Source organism: Magnolia sinica, chromosome 9 (genome assembly GCF_029962835.1).
Source record: "Magnolia sinica isolate HGM2019 chromosome 9, MsV1, whole genome shotgun sequence".
Classification (NCBI taxonomy): domain Eukaryota; kingdom Viridiplantae; phylum Streptophyta; class Magnoliopsida; order Magnoliales; family Magnoliaceae; genus Magnolia; species Magnolia sinica.
Window position 1 is genome coordinate 36512851 of NC_080581.1, and position 21029 is coordinate 36533879.

Sequence of the window (21029 nt, forward strand, 5' to 3'; positions counted from 1 at the left end):
AAACACAATAATTTAGCAGGTCTCTTTTCCTCTTTAAAGTTTCAGTTTTTTTTTTTTCATGGTGGTTACAACCACACGTCAGCAAGAGTTGGGGCTTTAAACCCAACAAAAATGACTTAACTCACTCCGTCCATCTGTATAGAACCCATTACGGGTCTCTAATCACAAAATTCAGGATGATTCAGCACTCAGCTAGGCCACTTCAAAAAATTATACAATTCTTAAATATCAGGTGATATGATCCACCTGATTTTTAGAATACGGGTAATTCTTTTATTCTGATGAGACACATGAAATGATTGGCTTGGATCTTATATAAACACCACGGTGGGTGCTACGTAAAACTAGCGTTGGATGTTTCATTCCAATTGTTTCCTTTAGTGTGACCTGCCTTATCATCTTATGATTATAACTTTTAGTTTTCCATGGTGTAGATGGGATGGATCTCATGAAATTTCTACTGAAACTTCGCTTTAAGGATCGTGAAAGTAACCACTGGGAATACCTAGTGCGAGTTACAAAGCACACGGGCTCTTGTCCCAAAAGTAGAAAGGTTTGTTGAGACATGGACATGGGCTCCACTAATAACTGAAATTCAGCCTACACCTTGGCCAATATGATCCATTCATTTTAATCAGACAACCCTGATCCTACAGAAAGGATTTTTCAATTTTCTGTTTAAAGTTTTCCGTGGTCCACAACTATACTAACCTTGTATGTTAAATTTGAATTATTTCCTTCAGTGTGGTCCATCTTTGATGAGTTTTTCCCTCAAACTTGGACTGATAACATGAAATTAAAACTCCTTACATGTGAAAGAGTTAGATTTTCTTCATGATAACCCAGCCGGACCCACATAAGATGTGGATGGGTTTAAAACGTAGGGCCTTTGCCGCTCGAATTCATTTAGTTGTTTCCTTATTTCTTCCAAGTTTTTTTTTTAATAGGAGGGGAGTATGGTGTAAAAGGGAGGATAGTGTTTTTGGTTCCCTTCTTCCTTCTATTAGTGCATTAATTTATGCATCCTATTTGTCAATCACATGAGTCCTTGTGCCATGTAGACGGGTTGAGCCCTTGGAAGCTAAAGACTGAAGACACAAGTAGAGGTGGATCATTAAGGAACAAAGAATAGGTAAATAATGCCTTTGTGACCTTAACCCCTGACTCAAAACAACCTAAACCTTTAAATGATCTTAAACTCGATAAGTAAACCTTTTATTGATCATCCCCTAAGTCATAGGAGTCTAAATTAACCATCCTTAGATTGGCTTTAAAAGTCCCCTGTTGATGAGAAAACTACACAAATTCAGCAGCCTTCGGTCCCACCGAACCCACCTTTGATTCAACCAAAAATGGCAAAAATAGGACAATTGTAAGACCCGTAACCCTGTGAGATCGACCATACGTTCGTTTTCAGTGCCAACACATTCCTAGCAGAACAAGTTAGTGAGTTTTGATCACGACCTTATTTTAGTACTACAACACTCCGAGACTTATACTCTCGCAATCATGTGGGCGTCGTAATTCCAACGCCGCACGGCATGCCCTATTGTGATACCCAGATTAGAAGTTATAGTTTTTGACATAATCTGAAGTGTACCGCGCAATGTACGCATAACGCGGGCTCCACTCGCACAAATCTCAATGTTGTTAAATCAAACAATCAAACAATCCATCAATCCATCCACCAATTCATCAATGAAGCCATCAATCACTCATGTCACTCTCTCTCCCCATTAGTCAAACAAGTCCATGCCTTTTTCATGCAACCAATACCCTTACGCATGCTAGCCATCATTCTTTCCTTCTTTTCTCCCCATTTTACCCCTCACTCGTTTTATAATTCCCTGTCTACCTAAAAAGCTCTATCACAAAAACTCTCAAACTCCTCTCATTTCTCTAAAATCTTCCTAGCAAATATGAGTGAGAACAAAGAGAGAAAAGAGAATAGAGATAGAGAAAGAAGAGATTAAAGAGAGAAAATATTATAGAGTAATTAGAGGTAGAGAGTAGAGAGAGTGTTTAAGAGAGATTAGAGGGAGAAATTGGGGGTCATTTTGAGGGTTAGAGAAGTTTAGGCAGACCTAGGACCATCAAAGTCGTTCGATCGACGATCCAACCATCCATCATCACTATGAGTGCATGGGAGGATCAACACCCTCGTGGTTGTTGGAGCATAAATTAAGAAGAAAAAAGAAATTGCAAATCATCATACGTTTGTTGCACGGTGCATAATAGAATTCAGATGAAGGTTCATTGTGTTGGACGCAATGGGAGTGTATCGCTCGCACAACTGAACCTGATAGTGGTCCATTGTGCAGGGTGCAATGGGATTTTGTTCATTGCGCAATGAGGCGTTGTACGAAAATTAGGGTTCACATGTGTGGTTGCCTATAAATACCACTTCTCTCTTCATTTGCATTATTCACAAACTCTAGAACTCCAGAAGAACCAGAAGAGGATCAAGAGTTATCTCAGGTATTGCGAGAGGAAAAGGTGAAAGGAAAGGTGTCTATTATGCCACGCGCAATAGAGAAACCATGTTTCATTATGTGGTCGCAATAATTTTGTTGCTCGCATAAAAATACTTTAAGGGGGTCGTGTAACATCCTGAATTTTCACGGCCAGAGTTTATACTCGTGCCCAAAAAAATCAGGTGTTAATAATTGAATGAATTGGATATTTTAAAAATTGCCCCATATTTTTTTTCATTTAGATCATATCCAGTTACATTCATGAAGGTAACCATTCACAAGAATAAAATCAACTGTATTTATTATTTCATTAGAGTAAAAGAATTCAACAAATTATCAAATGCCCTCTCAATGAGAGCTTATTACATTATCGAGTTTACAACGGAAATATAAAACTAAATCATAAAACTTCATTTTATTACATTATCGAGTTTACAGCAAAAATATAAAACTAAATCATAAAACTATCTTCTTATTCTTTTAGTATAATCTTTCATAGGGAGATGGTCTTCTAGATCTTCAATCTATGCATCACTTGCATCATCTGTATGGTTGGAGAGGATCAATGCCCTGCTCATAGTGATGATTATCCTTTAAGATTAACAATAATTCAAGAGATTCATAAAAGTAATGCAAGATTTTTTATATGTCTTGTACTCCACTACAACGAGAGGTATCAATATGTGCAACCAGGTATAAGAATATATGCCTAGCAAAGTACAGGCTGCTCATCATACGTAGTGATCATCACAATGTGGAATATAATTTATAGAAAACCCGACTCACCCCGCTTCCCATAACTATGGAGATTCACCAACGTGTCCAATGTTAACATGGATTTATGCGAACATTTCAAGGCAACACAACAATGCGATTGGGGGATTTATATGACACGATGTGTTCATGGAACGACTATTTGCGATATCCAATCCCGAGAAGTGATGTAACATGCATGTTAATTTACTTACATCAATTGTGCACCATGTCAAACAACCCACGAAATTACAAGCCAACTAAGAGGGCCACTACCCGAAACACATTATGTCCATTATAAATATTTGAATCACTAGTTGTGATACCTCTAACACATCACTATTGAGACTCAAATATTGCATATTATCCCCCATTTATTACTTGGTTTTATGAACATGACACTGCTTAATGTTATATTTTAATCATGTTTGTATTACAAGGTGAATTTAAGAGCTTGGATTGAAAAGGATGCTAAAAGCATAGATTCAACACTCAAGAATCATCAAAGCCGAGGATGGATCTTATGTGACCAAAAATGAAAAATTAATATGCCAAAGATCCAAGAAAATGAAGTGAGGAAGGAAGAGCATTGAAGACTTAAAGTGAAGAACAAGAACCCTAAAAATCGGCATCCTTCGACTAGTCTAAGCCCATCCTCGACCAGTCGAAGGATCCTACTCAACCAGTCGAAGATTCCTCGACTCGAACTCCAGCGACAAAATCCTTTAACTTCTTGTCATCTTCAACTAGTCGAAGGAAATTCTTTACCAGTCGAAGGCGACCCTCGACCAGTCAAAGGCTGTCCTCGACCAGTTGAGGGTTATGCAGATGTTGCGCGGGCTACGTAAATTTGAGGCGGTTTCTGAAATTTTCCAACTCGGTGGGAAGGTAGGTGATGCACAACTATAAATAGGAGTCCCCACGACATCCCTAGGCATCTTCTAAGGTTTGAGGAGTGGAGTAAAAGGGTGGAGCCGCCACCCGAGATTTTTTCTTCTTCTTCCTTCGTTAATGTTTTGTTTAAGAGTTCTTATTTCAATCATGTCTATGGTTGGTTAAAGGCTAAGAGGTGAAGCTTGTAGCGTTATTAGGATGTTTGCTTTGTTTTGATTCATGTTTTGTTGAAATCTCTTACATTCTAGTTTGATTATGAAGGAATATTTTTAGTTTTTAATGGTTTGTTGTGACAAATTACAATGGATCTGCGATAGCTTGAAATATATTCTTTTCCTTGAATTGAGATTGTGAAATTAGTAAGTCATTTTGTTCACCATCGTCCCTTAGGCATGGTAGGGTGACGGAATCCCTCTTAACTTTTATAATTCTCTTATGATTGGTTGTGGGATTGGTAAATCCTATTGTTCGCCTTATCTCCTAGGCATGCTTAGGTGAAGGAATCACTTCCAAATCTTCAGTACTCTCATCCATTGATGATTAGATCCATGAGAAGTTTAGAGAGCTAACAAATCTCTTCTTATCAATTGGATAAGATAGGACTCCGAGTCCAGTTGTGTCCTTGAATCATGCATGGTAGCCTTCCAATTACTACAAGTGGATCCTTAGCACCCTAGTTCCCACCTTTAAATTCACTAGTTTTAATTACTTTAATCACAATTATTCTCTTAAATATTCCAGATTTCGATTGACATCTTCTTCTAGTTCTAGTTCTAGTTGCTTTCAGAAGACACACAAGTTCAGTCCCTATGGATTCGACCTTGGTCTCATCGAGATTATTACTACATCGCGACACTACACTTGGGGTTGTGAACAAGTTTTTTGGGGCCGTTGTCGAGAACTAACGGTTACGTTTTTCTGAGATTAACTAGTTTTGGAATTAGTGTAAGATTAGAATTTTTCTATTTTATATTTTTAGGATTAGGTTTTTCTGAATTATTTTAGAAACTAACTTACCTTCTAATTCTAGGTTTAGAAACTTTCTTTTTCTGTTTTTAGAAACTAATTTTTTTCTTTTCTTACAAACTTTCTATTTTCTGTTTTTAGAAACTTTTTTTTTTTTTTTTTAGAAACTAGGTTGCTTTGTTTTTAGAAACTTTCCTTTTTAGAAACTAACTCATCTTTCTATTTTTGTTTTTAGAAACTTTCTAATTTTAGAATTTCTATTTTTATAAACTGACTTGTTTTGTTTTGTTTTGCAGGATCTTAATTTAGGAACTTCTAATTTGGTAACTTCTTTTTAATTCTCTCTCTTTCTATTTCTAGATTTCTTATTGCTGTAGTATTTTTCTTTTATTCTCTTTTAGTATTAGATTCAGAGTTAGGGTTTCACCATACAAGAGTGGGAACGTCGGTATACTGAGATAGCTAAAAGATATTGGGAAGGGATGTATGATGATTGTGATAGGAAACAACCTATGTCTCAAAATTATTCTGAAAACATCATCGAGAACCAACTGGAATACAAAGCTCCACCAGTTAAGAAATCCTTATGTGATCATATGCGGGAGAAAATTACACCCCAAGGATTAAGAAAACAGTACGTGAGAGTTGGGGTTATCATAATTATGGGAGTGAGAACTATTATCACCCATCAGACAAGAAGAAAACAATGCGTGATTCTATTATGGGTGATAATGTGTACTACCAACAACCATCAGACTCTTCCACCTATGACCCGTATGACTATAATCAGTGGAAACATCAATGTTGGGAAAGCAATACATCATAGTGACAATTCTCTTGGGTCCTCTACCTTTGAAATCCAACCAGAAACGATCTAAGAGGATTCATTTCAGAGTTACATGGACTATCTTGCATATATTATAAAAACATTAAAAGTGCTTGATTTACGCATTGATAAGATAATGGAGGCTCGTTTGTCCTAGCCACAATCTAATTCAAAAATACAATGTGAGGAAAGTAATCCTAACTCGTTCGTGGAGAACTTCGGAATTTGGAATGAAGAATTGGATTGTGTTAATGAGCATATGGTTCAATTTCCAGAAGAGTCGATCTTGATGATGGTCTAAAGGAATGATCAAGAGACATGGGTGTCTTTCAAATATAATGATATTGACAAACTTCACTCATATAACACACTTGGTTTCAATTGTGAGGAAGAGGTTAGTATATTCGAACCACAACCCAATGTAGGAACAAAATGTGAGGAAAGTGATCCCATTCCATGTGTGTACTGCACTGAATTGGAAGATGATAAGTATTGGGATGACCATCATGAAAATATAGCACAAATCCCCCTGGATTCAATCTCAAGTTTGGCCCATATCAATGACTAAGAGTGTCACGCCCCAAACTCAAAAATCGGGCTTACAAAATTCTCGATCGCCGAATCCGGTGCCCACAGCCTCCATAGTACCCCATTCTTGGCTACCAATGCGCATACGCCAGATTCCGATCCTGGGATCATACAAGGAGGATTTTCCAACATACATTTGTCTCATAAGAAGCATAATCACAAGTTTACCCAAATCACAAAGGCAACATCATCATCACATATCCACTAATATAAACATTTGAATAAAATGCTGAAAGGGAAATACATATATCAAAAATCAAAGCTCCAGAAGTCAGCTGCACGCTCCAAGCTCGACGCTGCTGCAACTTAATGCCACCTGTTCGCATCTATCGCGCATAAGCTTATAGAAAGCTTAGAGGGTGGTATAAGTGTGTGTGCAAGATAAGTGCCAAGTATTCAATATAATACCTTAATCATACAATATCAGAATTACTGGCAAGATCATGAATCATACGATATTAGAGTAAGCGAAAATACTGCAAGTCTATAAATCATACAATATCAGAGTATGCAATACAGATCAGCTATGCAAATGAGGAGTCATAGAGAGCCAAATATCAGATGTCGAGGATATAATACAATATGTAAATCCTACTAAGTTCGTCTAGGGCATATAAGTACAGAAACATAACAACCCAAAATGCCATATGCCTGCGGATGTAATGCAATATGCGATGCGAATGAAATGAACAAGCTGGAGTAAAGTCGGGATAATAGTACGTAGTATCGTAGGCTATGGGGTCCATCACAAAGGACTTCTATCCAAACCAATCCTATACCTAAATTTGGGCAGCCAGACTCAATGTAGTAGACTCCTGATCTCAGGTTAGTTGTGCGCCCCAACCGAAATCCTTACCATTACGAAGGTACACAACAATTAGTTGCAACCAACCCGAGTGGATAGTGAATGAATGAATGAATGAGTATGCAACTCCTACTTAATAAGTCCACGTATTAGTACAGTACATCTCTGGGATCATCACCGGGGTCTAGTACACTCAACGCCAGCTTGCCGCCCCATCAAGCGCATAATACAACTGGGTAAGTGGAAGAGACCTCACTACTCGCCTACCAATATCGGCCCGGCTCGTCGATAGTGAACCCATTTAGGAGCAGTCAGACTCAGCTTAGCTATTCCTACTCCCTCAGGCGGATAAGGCCACACCCCGTCCCAACCGACCACGACACAGTGGGAGATGCGGTCTACTAGTATACGGCCCTCATGTACTCATATATATCCACTCGGTCTAGACGTTGGGGCATCCTCTGGTACCAAGAGGGTTTAGGAATTTTCACTCAAGGCCATCTATGGTGGCCCGATGCTAGTAACAGATTTTTAGTGTTCCATCTGGCCATCCACGACATGACTGTGGAGGCTACGACCCTAATGTCACTAGGGCGTATAGTAATTACCATCACACAATGCGAGATACATGAGTCATGCAGTCCAATCATGCATCAATCCTGCGCATACCGTGCACTCATGCAGGATAACTCTGCCTATCAGGGAGTCCCATAAACCACCTGCACTATGACATATGCAATGGTCAATCACATCTCATAACAAACATACAGATGAGGCGTATGGGTATGTATTATGATGTTATGTTGTTACATACTCATAATCGGTATCAATAACCGACCTCGATAATCGGCATTGACAATTTGCCTCGACAATGTGGACATTTAACTAACATTGCCCCCAAGGAGTGGCCCACATAGAGCCTAACGTATAGTGGACCCATGGCCTCACAAAGGGCCTAATATACAACACCATGGGTGTTCACTCCCCAAGTATAGGGTTGTGATGTAGTAATAAACTCGGTGAGACCGAGGTCGAATCCCAAGGGACTGATACCTGTACGTTATCTGAAATTAAGTAAAACTAGAACTAGACTAAGATGTAATCTAAATCAAATAGAATTTAAGGAATAATTGTGGAATAATTATCTAAAACTTTAAACAATTCAGGGAAGGGAAACTAGGGATTCAGAGGATCCACTTGTAGAGATCAGGGAGATCTTATGCCTGCATAAAAAATTATGGAAGTTAAGCTGAACTTACTTGATCTAGTTATCACGAGATGAAAGGTATATGAATTAGAATGGATTCCATCACCAAACCATGCCCAGGAGACAAAGCAAATAACAGAATTAAACTAATTACTAACTAATCAACAATGTATGAAGGTTAGGAAGGATACTGCCATCCGACCATGCCCACGAGACAATGGTGAACAACAGGGCTTCCTGACGTCATAAACATCAAAAGGAGGAAAAAATACTCAAAACCATCGCAGATCTATTGTAATTTCAGTCACAACAAACCATTAAAAATAACTAAAAGTATTTCTTTTAATTTGAACAAAAAATCAACATCAGTCAGTCTAAACAATAGGCACAAGCAAAGTCTCTCCCATCAGACTACAAGCTTCACCTCTTAGCCCTAGCTAAGAGGTTTAGCCGACCATGATTGGCTAAATCAAAAAATAAACAAAAAGTAGGAGAAAAGGAAAAAAAACAAAATAAATACTCTACTTCTTCCTTGTGATGTACATCCAAGCCAAGCCAAGATTCCGCTCCCCCCTTTCCTTCTCCTGTTTTGTCTTTATAACCGCATGGAAGGTTGGTCGGATGGTTCTTCCGCACAAGGAAACAGCCCGTGGACAGCTACAATCGGCTGGATTTTCGCACGGCAGGTGGAGTCGGTGCGAACTTCTTTACGCAGCTGGTCTGCGTTTGGAACAGATTCTTCAGTTACAGGGGCTGTCAAATGCAAGATCTGAGCCATTCAGTTGCCTTGGCTCGGGTTAGTCCCACCGTGGGAACAGTTTGTACCATTCAGATGGACATACCGATCAACGAAGAAGAACCACAACGATCCGGAACGTCCGGAACTTGCGGACGCGCAATCCCTGCGTAACGCTTTACGCTGTTGAAGTCGGTGGGCCCTTGATCAGCGTCAAATGGAAAATCTAGTCCGTCCACTGGGTTGTGCACGGAAAACCAGTCAGACATGACCGTTTCTACTCTGGTTTGGTGCAACCAATCAGGATTTTAACTGTACCGTCCATTCTTGCATTTACATGAGATTTGCCTGTGTGGGCATGCATTGGAGCAAAAGGAAATCTTGGCTGGGGTCATCCCCATCCCCTGGAGCCTGTGAACGGTCCAAATGGACCATACAATCAACGGTGGTGGGCCACGGAAGGCCGGACGCACGAACGCACGTCCCTGCGTAAACAGGGACCGCGTAATTCTTACGCTGTGATGATAGCGGGCCCCCATTTGCTGTCAATTTAGTAAATCCACGCCGTCCAATGATTTCTTCTCGAAAAACTGGTCGGACGTGATCGTTTTGGGTCTATTTCAGTGTGGCTCACGTTATCTTTCAAGTCACCATCTGTTTTCTGCTTGGACGATCGAAAACTAATCTCCGATTATATTGTGAAATTTCTCCACCTAGGCCTGAGTGGCATGGGCCATATGAATCTCATGGACGGTCCGGATTGGACCTTTTATACACGGTGGTGGCTCACTGACGTCGACCGCGACTCCCTGTTGCGAAGCAAAAAACGGAGATTTCCGTGTTTAAGAAGAAAATCGGGTCAGCGTCTGCTAACCTGTCTCCCGATTCCGATGCAGCGCGGGCGTTGATGTGCATGATGTACATGTATCACGTACGGGGTCCACTGTGATGATTTTGCCAAATCCAATCCATCCATTCATTTTGCCTCCCTATTTAAGATGTTAATACCAAAATTGAAGCATATCCTGTTATCAAGTGGGCCCCAAATTGGAGTTTAATGGGCTGATCTATCCGTTGGCCCACTTTTTGAGATCTTCAATGGCTGAAATTTAATATGTATGGTTAATTTATGATCCCCATCACATGTATGAAGTTTCGAACTGAACAGATGGTGGAAACCCTGTGATCTTGACATTTGGATACTTTTCAGGCCCATTTAGGATGAGTGGCTGGAATTCTCCGATCTCTGGCACGTAAAACCTCAATATTGTTCCCGTCCAATGCCTTGGTGATGTCTGAGCATTAAATCCCTGCTTTTAGTATCATTTCCCATTCAAGCTCGTAAACACACCCTGCATTACAAACACGATTAATTCAGGCCATTAAGCAATATCATAATCGTAAATCCATGCAATCAATGGGGTCTAATATGCAATATTTGACCCTCAACACAACCCCCAACCAGCATTTTGCTAGTCCCGAGCAAAATATGCGAAAATAAGTTGAGAATTCTAGGACAATTCGTATGAACTCGAGTGACTTTTGCAAAATAATTCAGATACGAGACTGTTACGTTGCATGAATGTTGGGCCTTACTCTCTCCTAGACTCAAACACACGGTAAATTTCATAATCAATTTCAAAGTATTAGTCCCTCAATTAGAACAATCCTAAACACTGAGTTCCACAGGTGTATAGTGTAATCTCGGCTTTCAACATTAATACGCAACTCTCTGTTTCAGGATATCACTGGTAACCAGCAAGAGAGTCCATGATAACCAAAACTTGCCCCGAAGATCATCTTTTCATTCCTTCAGCTTTTGATTTTTTTTCATTAAAAGTAATACCAAAACAAATCCTCACCTATAGGGAGCAAACCTATGGTGAAGATTGCGTACTCAAACCTTTTTATGTATTATCTGTAGGGAATGAAATCCACACGTATAGGGAGCAAACCTATAGTGAAGAGTCCTTGCCTAACCTCTTTCAACGGTATCTTTTCCTTTCAATTGATCATGACGGGCAATTTTTCAAGATGGTTCCTTCCATGCTTACTGATCACCAAATTAACCCTTCAGTATCAAACTGAGATCTTAATGTGTAAGCGAAATGTGACATGTGAAATCATGACTCAATAAATGTTTAAAACCTCTTACCATGGACTAACAATTTAAATTTAACTGTGAAATCTAATAGATAACTGAATCTAAGAGTCATAAAGTACCAACATCACGCATCTTGAAATTATAAGTGCCCTAGATGGCCGTCAAAATCACTTCGAATTCATCAGAAATCCTAGAAATTTTTTTAAAAATTTTCACAATTTTTGTTCAAGACCAAGAAAATGCTGATTAGGTCACCTAATCTCCCACCCCCAACCTAAAATCTACATTGTCCTCAATGTAAAAGATATGAGCATGCAATGCACTTGGGACAACGAAAAGTAAATATGAAGTGATGGGAAGATAGTACCTGGATGATGAATCGAGAGACACTTTTCAAGAGATCGCAGCATGGGCGTCGATCAGCACGAGAGAGAAGGCAACACAAAAATAAAAAAAATAAAATCCTACCTATACCACTTTCGTAGGTGCTCTCGATTGCATTTAGCGTATGCAACAAGCCTTTAAACCCCTAGGTTGCCCCTAGTGGACGAGTTGTAGTCCGGTGAAGGTTTGCAGTAATGTTACCCACAAACATTGAACTAACTAATGATAAAAACGAAATGAAATGAAGAGCTGGGTTGCCTTTAAGGAGCGCTAAGTTTACCGTCTTCAGCCGGACAAATAAAGCAACTACCCTAGTCCTATGAAAGCGATAAACCTACCTATACCTCCATCAGACTAGGAGATCAATCCTGGTAAACAGGAGCAGTCAGGGGCATGGACATGTCCTCTGAATCAAATTTCTCGACAAATGGTTTCAATCGATGTCCATTGACTTTAAACTCCTTGCCATTGTTGGGATCTCTTATCTCAACGACCCCATGAGGAAAAACAGTAACAACAATGTAAGGGCTGGTCCAACAAGATCGAAGCTTACCCGGAAAGAGATGTAATCGAGAATTGTACAAAAGGACCTTCTGACCAGGCGTGAATGATTTTCGTAAAATGTGTTGGTCATGAAATGTTTCATCTTGTCCTTGTAAATTCTCAAATTATCATACGCATCATTCCGGATTTCCTCAAGTTCATTCAATTGAAGTTTGCGTAGCGAGCCAGCGTTGTCCAGATTGAAATTAAGATTTTTGATCACCCAGTACACTTTATGTTCCAGCTCCACAGGCAAGTGACAAGCTTTCCCATAGACAAGTCTATAGGGAGACATTCCAATAGGGGTTTTAAAGGCAGTACGGTATGCCTATAAGGCATCGGTCAATCGGATTGACCAATCCTTACGATCAGGTTTAACCATTTTCTCCAAAATGTGTTTAATTTTCCTATTAGAAATCTCAGTTTGCCCACTTGTTTGTGGGTGGTACGGGGTGCTCACCTTATGAGAGAGACCGTATTTCTTCATTAAGTTCTCAAATGGTTTATTACAAAAGTGTGAGCCCCCATCACTAATGATGGCTCGAGGCGTTCCGAATCGAGAAAGGATGTTTTCTTTTAGGAATTTAATGACCGTGCGATGGTCATTAGTTCGACATGGAATCGCTTCGACCCATTTAGTGACATAATTCATGGCGAGCAAAATATACAGATTTCCAAATGATTGGGGGAATGGTCCCATGAAATCGATGCCCCAGCAATCAAATACTTCAATGATAAGGATGGGATTCAAAGGCATCATATTTCGACGGAACAATGCTCCCAATTTTTGACAATGCTCACAAGCTTTGCAAAACTCATGAGTGTCCCTAAACATAGTGGGCCAGTAAAAGCCACACTGCAGAATCTTGGCCGTGGTCTTTTTAGCAGAAAAGTGACCACCACAGGCCTGTGAGTGACAGAAGGAGATGATGCTCTGATGCTCATCGTCTGGTACACATCTCCTTAGGATTTGGTTTGGAAAATATTTAAATAAATAAGGATCATCCCAGAAAAAGTTACGTACCTCGGTGAAGAATTTCTTCTTATCTTGCACAGTCCACTGTGTCGGTATGGCACCTGTAGCAAGATAATTAGCAATATCAGCGAACCAAGGTGAATGGGAGACTCTGAACAGTTGTTCATCTGGGAACATGTCGTTGATATGGGTCGTCTCAAGGGAATCAGAGGTATTAAGGCGAGAAAGGTGATCGGCCACAACATTTTTTACTCCCTTTTTATCTTTAATTTCTAAATCAAATTCTTGGAGTAGAAGGATCCATCGTATCAGGCGGGGCTTAGAATCATTCTTAGAAAGAAGATACTTCAGTGCCGCATGATCCGTATAGATAATGATCTTGGATCCGATCAGGTAGGACCTAAATTTGTCCAAGGCGAACACTACGGCTAAGAGTTCTTTTTCCGTAGTTGAGTAGTTCACTTGGGCCGGATTTAAAGTCCTATTCACGTAATGGATGACGTAGGGTCTCTTATCTTTTCTCTGGCCTAGAATCGCTCCAAGAGCATAATCAGAAGCGTCGCACATAAGCTCAAAAGGAAGGCTCCAGTCGGGTGGCTGCATGATAGGTGCAGTGGTTAACGTGCCCTTAAGCTTGGTGAAAGCTTCCTGGCATTGCTCAGTCCACTCGTACGGAGCATCCTTTTGAAGAAGATTACATAAAGGACGAGAGAGGAGACTAAAGTCCTTTATGAATCGTTTGTAAAACCCTACGTGTCCTAAGAAGGACCGCACATCTCTAATGTTCTTGGGTGGAGGTAGGTTAGAGATAAGATCGATTTTTGCCTTATCCACCTCGATTCCTTTGGATGAGATAATATGTCTAAGGATAATTCCCTTATGAACCATGAAATGACACTTCTCCCAATTAAGTACTAAGTTCTTTTCTTCACATCTTTTCAGCACACATTTAAGACTCTCTAAGCACTTGCTGAAAGATGAACCAAAAACAGAGAAATCGTCCATGAAGACCTCTAGAAATTTCCCCACCATGTTAGAAAATATACTCATCATACATCGCTGAAAGGTGGCAGGGGCATTACATAATCCGAATGGCATCCTTCTATAAGCAAAGGTGCCATAGGGACATGTAAATGTAGTCTTTTCCTGGTCCTCAGGAGCGATTTCAATCTGATTGTAGCCCGAATACCCGTCAAGGAAACAGTAATAGGAATGACCAGCTAGCCTTTCCAAGATTTGATCAATGAAGGGCAAAGGAAAGTGGTCATTCCTAGTGACGATATTCAGCTTTCTGTAGTCAATGCACATCCTCCAACCAGTAGTAATTCTAGTTGGCACGAGTTCATTATTAGCATTGGCTACGATGGTGATCTCGGACTTCTTAGGAACCACCTGAGTTGGACTCACCCATTGACTATCAGAAATGAGGTATATGATACTCATAGCTAATAGTTTAAGAACCTCGGCCTTAACCACTTCCCTCATGTTTGGATTTAGTCTACGTTGTGATTGTCGAGCGGTCTTAGCATTATCCTCAAGATAAATACGGTGAGTACAAATCGAGGGGTTGATTCCCTTGAGGTCTGCTATCATCCATCCAAGGGCTCCCTTATGCTCAATGAGAGTAGATATGAGCATACTCTCATGTTCTTTCTCCATGTGGGCAGAGATCACTACCGGGTATATCTCATCTTGACCTAAATAGACATATTTCAAATCAGAGGGCAAATGTTTTAGGTCAAGCTTCGGCGGCTTGAGGTTAGACGGTAGAGGCACTAAATCAGTTTGGGGCAACTCTTCAAATTGTGGCCTTCATCGGTTAACTTCAAGTACCGGTGCAGTATCAAGCAAGGCACACGTCTCCCTAATCATGTCATCATCAAAATCATGATAGTAAGTCAGGTACGTCTCTAGAGGGTCAGAGGATAAGGTCAGAAGTGTCGTATCTTCCACTAAAGAGTTAATCATGTTAATGTCGTGGAGATCGTCATCATCCTCTAAGTTTCTGTCGTTATTGAAAAAGATGTTTGACTCTAATGTCATATTCCCAAAAGACATAGTCATGACACCATTCCTGCAATTGATAATTGCGTTTGAAGTGGAAAGGAATGGGCGACCAAGAATGACGGGGATCTGAGTGCTCATGGTATTGATGGGTTCGGTGTCCAGGATGTTAAAATCTACAGGGTAGTAAAATCTATCAACTTGGACCAACACATCCTTAATTATCCCTCTTGGTACACGAACAGAGCGATCAGCAAGTTGTAGTGTGGTTAGGGTGGGTTTTAATTCACCCAACCCTAACTGTTTGTATACTGAGTAAGGAATCAGATTGACACTCGCTCCTAAGTCAAGAAGTGTATGATCAATTCGATGGTCCCCGATTACACATGATATGGTTGGTCTACCGGGATCTTTGAATTTCTGTGGCACGTCTTGCTTTAAGATGGCACTCACTTTCTCAGTCAAGAAGATCTTCTTTTGAATACTCTGCCGTCGTTTGGTCGTGCATAAGTCTTTTAGGAATTTGGCATATGAAGGTATCTGTTTTACGACATCAAGTAGAGGAATATTGACTTTCACTTGTTTCAACATCTCTAGGATATCCTGAGAGTTAGAGAGAGGTTTTGGTGTAACCAACCGTTGGGGAAATGGAGCAATTGGCTTTTCTAGAAGCTCCAGTTCTAATTTTTGCGGGGCCTCACTAGATCCATTATTATTGTCCTCTTCTGGTTCTTGAGGCTTTTCGGGCCTAACCGGAAGGGTTTTATCAATGATCTTCCCACTCCTAAGAGTGGTGATGGATTTAGCGTGCCCCATTTGATTTGAAGAGCTAGGATCACTTGTCTCGTATTGCGGTTTAGGATTGGGGAGCGGTTGTGCAGGAAGCATCCCCTTTTTTATAACCGTCATACGTGAATCCATTTTTTGCATAAAGTCTCGCATTGCATAGGTCAGATCTTAGATGGAATTTTGAACCGGTTCTTCTTGAGGTTTCCCCTGATTTGGATTTTGATTGAAGAAACTTTGAGGGGTAGCAGTTTGTCCATTTCTCCAACTAAAGTTTGGATGATTTTTCCAACCAGGATTGTACGTATTAGAGATTAGTCCATTGAAAGGTCTTTGATAATTATTTACGGCATTGGATTGCTCATTCAATACTTCTCGAAAGGCAGGTATTGCAGGACAATTTTCAATTGTATGAATGTTGCAATCACAGATGCCGCAAACAATTTCATTAACCTTATCCTTCTTTCCTTCCATGGCCTCAACTTTCCTTATGAGCGTAGTCACTTTACACTTGAGATCATCCTCTTCTTTCAAGAGATACAATCCACCTTTCTCCTTTAATTGAGTCGGCCTAGACGTGGCGTTCGACTTTGGGTAATAGTCCCATGATTGTGTTTTTTCAGCAAGACTATCGAAGTAATCCCATACCTCGTCAACATTTTTATTAATGAATTCTCCATTACACATTGTCTCAACCATTTGGCGCATGGAAGATGTCAGTCCATCGTAGAAAAAATTTGTTATGCGCCACGTTTCAAAGCCATGTTGTAGGCATGAACTGACCAAATCCTTGAACCTTTCCCAACATTGGTAAAACGTTTCATCCTCCTTTTGGGTGAAGTTCATGATTGCTTTTCTAAGGGTAATTGTTTTATGATGTGGAAAGAATTTCTTTATAAATTCCCTTTGCATATCATTCCATGTGCCAATGGATCTAGGACGCAGTGAATGTAACCACGTCTTAGCCTTCTCTTTTAAGGAAAAAGGAAAGAGTCTTAGCCTAACTGTGTCCTCAGACACATTTTGAAAATATAAAGTGGCTCTGATCTCATCAAACTCTTTCAAATGTAGATATGGTTCTTCAGATTCAAGCCCATGGAACTTAGGAAGGAGTTGGATAACCCCTGGCTTGATGTCCATATGTCTTGTATTTTCAGGAAAAATCATGCATGAGGGCATACTCACCCCCGCTGGTTATAAATAATCTCGTAAGGTACGTGGCGGGGGTGCTTGATACACCTCATTTTCATCCTGAATGTCCTCCACCCTAGGTTGGGGTAGAAGAGGTTGGTTCCCAGCCATCACTTCAATTAACTCAGGGGATTTTGAGTGGTGTCTAGTCCTGCGATGGATAGACAACCCCTCAACCAATCCTCCTTCAGTTAAGAGACGTCGAGTGTTGTCACGGGCCCACTTGGGCATGAAACACTCGCAGCCCTCAATCAAATTCAAAACCTAATCCTAAGAAAGGAAAATAAAATCTAAAAAGAAAGAGAGGTTTGGAAAGAAGTTACCAACTTGGAGTCCCTAAGTTAAAAACCTGCAAAATAAGATAAAATAAGTTAGATTCTAAAAAAGAGAAGAAAAATCCTTAAAACAAAGATAGCAGTAAACTGATTTCTAAAAGGAGAAGGTCCTAAACTAGAAAGTAAATTACTAAAAGAGAACTAAAAAAAATAGAAAGTAGAGAAAGAACTTACCGAATTAGAAATTCTATCTTAAAGGTCTACAAAATAGGAAAGTTAGTTTCTAAACAAAAATTCTATAAGTAGAAAATTTCTAAAAATAAATTAGGAAACAAAGTTAGATTCTAAAAGAGTTAAAATTAGAAAGAATTTCTAAAAAGGGAAATAATTAACCTAGTTTCTAAAAACAAAAGAAGAATGTTTCTAAAAATAAACTATTTTCTAAAAATAGAAAAAGTACAGGAATTAGAAAGGGATTACCAAAGTAGAAGTTTATGTGAGGATCCTACAAAATAGAAAAATAGGTAAGTTTCTAGAAATCAAACCAAAAAAATTCTAACCTGAAATTAGAAAAATTCTAATCTTAAACTAATCCTAAAACTAGTTGATTTCAGAAAATATAGCCGTCAATCCCCGGCAACGGTGCCAAAAACTTGTTCACTCCCCAAGTATAGGGTTGTGATGTAGTAATAAACTCGGTGAGACCGAGGTCGAATCCCAAGGGACTGATACCTGTACGTTATCTGAAACTAAGTAGAACTAGAACTAGACTAAGATGTAATCTAAATCAAATAGAATTTAAGGAATAATTGTGAAATAATTATCTAAAACTTTAAACAATTCAGGGAAGGGAAACTAGGGATTCAGAGGATCCACTTGTAGAGATTAGGGAGATCTTATGCCTGCATCAAATATTATGGAAGTTAAGCTGAACTTACTTGATCTAGTTTTCACGAGATGAAAGGTATATGAATTAGAATGGATTCCATCACCAAACCATGCCCAAGAGACAAAGCAAACAATAGAATTAAACTAATTACCAACTAATCAACAATGTATGAAGGTTAGGAAGGATACTGCCATCCGACCATGCCCACGAGACGATGGTGAACAACAGGGCTTCCTGACGTCATAAACATCAAAAGGAGGAAAAATACTCAAAACCATCGCAGATCTATTGTAATTTCAGTCACAACAAACCATTAAAAATAACTGAAAGTATTTCTTTTAATTTGAACAAAAAATCAACATCAGTCAATCTAAACAATAGGCACAAGCAAAGTCTCTCCCATCAGACTACAAGCTTCACCTCTTAGCCCTAGCTAAGAGGTTTAGCCAACCATGATTGGCTAAATCAAAAAATAAACAAAAAGTAGGAGAAAAGAAAAAAAAAAAAAACAAATACTCTACTTCTTCCTTGTGATGTATGTCCAAGCCAAGCTAAGATTCCGCTCCCCCCTTTCCTTCTCCTGTTTTGTCTTTATAACCGCATGGAAGGTCGGTCGGATGGTTCTTCTGCACAAGGAAACAGCCCGTGGACAGCTACAATCAGCTGGATTTCCACACGACAGGCGGAGTCAGTGCGAACTTCTTTACGCAGCTGGTCTGCGTTTGGAACAGATTCTCCAGTTACAGGGGCTGTCAAATGCAAGATCTGAGCCATTCAGTTGCCTTGGCTTTGGTTAGTCCCACCGTGGGAACAGTTTGTACCGTTCAGATGGACATACCGATCAACGGAGAAGAACCACAACGATCCGGAACGTCCGGAACTGGCGGACGCGCAATCCCTGCGTAACGCTTTACGCTGTTGAAGTCGGTGGGCCCCTGATCAGTGTCAAATGAAAAATCTAGTCTGTCCACTGGGTTGTGCACGAAAAACCAGTCAGACATGACCGTTTCTACTCTGGTTTGGTGCAACCAATCAGGATTTTAACTGTACCGTCCATTCTTGCGTTTACATGAGATTTGCCTGTGTGGGCATGCATTGGAGCAAAAGGAAATCTTAGCTGGGGTCATCCCCATCCCCTAGAGCCTGTGAACGGTCCAGATGGACCATACAATCAACGGTGGTGGGCCACGGAAGGCCGAACGCACGAACGCACGTCCCTGCGTAAACAGGGACTGCGTAATTCTTACGTTATGATGATGGCGGGCCCCCATTCACTGTCGATTTAGTAAATCCACGCCGCCCAATGATTTCTTCTCGAAAAACCGGTCGGACGTGATCAGTTTTGGGTCTGTTTCAGTGTGGCCCACGTTATCTTTCAAGTCACCGTCCGTTTTCTATTTGGATGATCGAAAACCAATCTCCGATTATATTGTGAAATTTCTCCACCTAGGCCTGAGTGGCATGGGCCATATGAATCTCATGGACGGTCCGGATTGGACCTTTTATGCACGGTGGTGGCCCACTGACGTCGACCACGACTCCCTGTTGCGAAGCAGAAAACGGAGATTTCCGTGTTTAAGCAGAAAATCGGGTCAGCGTCTGCTAACTCGTCTCCCGATTCCGATGCGGCGCGGGCGTTGATGTGCATGATGTACATGCATCACGTACGGGGTCCACTGTGATGATTTTGCCAAATGCAGAATAAAAGTAAGAGTAGCATCACATGATCACTAAAGAACCATGCACTTATAAAAGAAAACTAGTTACGTCCTGGTTAAAAAATCATGCACCAGTTATCATTAACTAGCACACATCATCATGAAGTAGGCATAACTCCTCCTTACTCCCCCTGAATAGCACACATAAATCCATAAAAATTATGCTACTACCCCACATCCATATCCATTCCATATCCATAAAAAATCAATCCAAAGAAATATTTTTCCCCTTTTTGTTACAATATGACAAAGGAAGCAAAGAAGAAATGGAAGAGGAAAACTTAACAAGAGAGTAACAAAGGAGCTAATTAGGCAAGATATGAAATATATATAAGCAAATTCAAAGTTCACATATCATTAACCAGCATATACCAAAGTCAACCGAAGTAAGTCTCGCAAACTGAAAGAAAGCAAAGTAGTATAAGAGTTATTATAGACCATAGGATGAAAACACCTAATCAGATCCTGAAGAAGGAACAGGTATGGTAGGATCAAGTTGATGAAGGCCCTTGTTTAAGCGCCTAAGATACTTGCACATATATTTAAATTGTAAATTATGGGCAACATTCATGTTCTCTACCTTCTCCTCAAGTGCACGAAGACGAGCATCAAAATCGGATGGCTTATAGTCAGGATCATTTGTAGAGTCTGATTCAATTTTATTAAAAATGTCATCCATATTTATATCATCAAGAGGAAGATCACCACCTTCTTCTACATTCCTTGTTTCAGCTCCTCCACCACCCACATCCACTTGGCCAGGAGCCAGTTCCAATTTCATCTTATTTATATTTGAATTGTTGAAAATAAGATGCTGAATAGGAGCTTCTCCAACAAGCATAACAACTAGCATGTAAGTAGCCAACACAATCATAAGATATGCAAATAGAATATCACTGTGTCCAGGATG

General features: G+C 40.0%; 1 protein-coding gene and 1 non-coding gene across 2 annotated transcripts in view; one reads left to right on the top strand and one right to left on the bottom strand.

Annotated features, from left to right (window-relative positions):
• LOC131254958 (GDSL esterase/lipase At3g26430-like) overlaps positions 1-19402 on the bottom strand; it is a 31057-nt gene extending 11655 nt beyond the window's left edge. The window contains exons 1-2 of the mRNA XM_058255658.1: positions 19240-19402; positions 19059-19150 (exon numbers count right to left, since the gene is read on the bottom strand). Of these exons, the coding sequence (XP_058111641.1) occupies positions 19059-19150; positions 19240-19402 (255 nt within the window). The remainder of the gene's footprint in view (positions 1-19058; positions 19151-19239) is intronic.
• Positions 16804-16910, top strand: LOC131257126 (small nucleolar RNA R71). The gene has a single exon (XR_009177144.1). It is a non-coding gene; the product is annotated as a small nucleolar RNA R71 (small nucleolar RNA).
• Positions 19403-21029: the final 1627 nt, after the last annotated feature.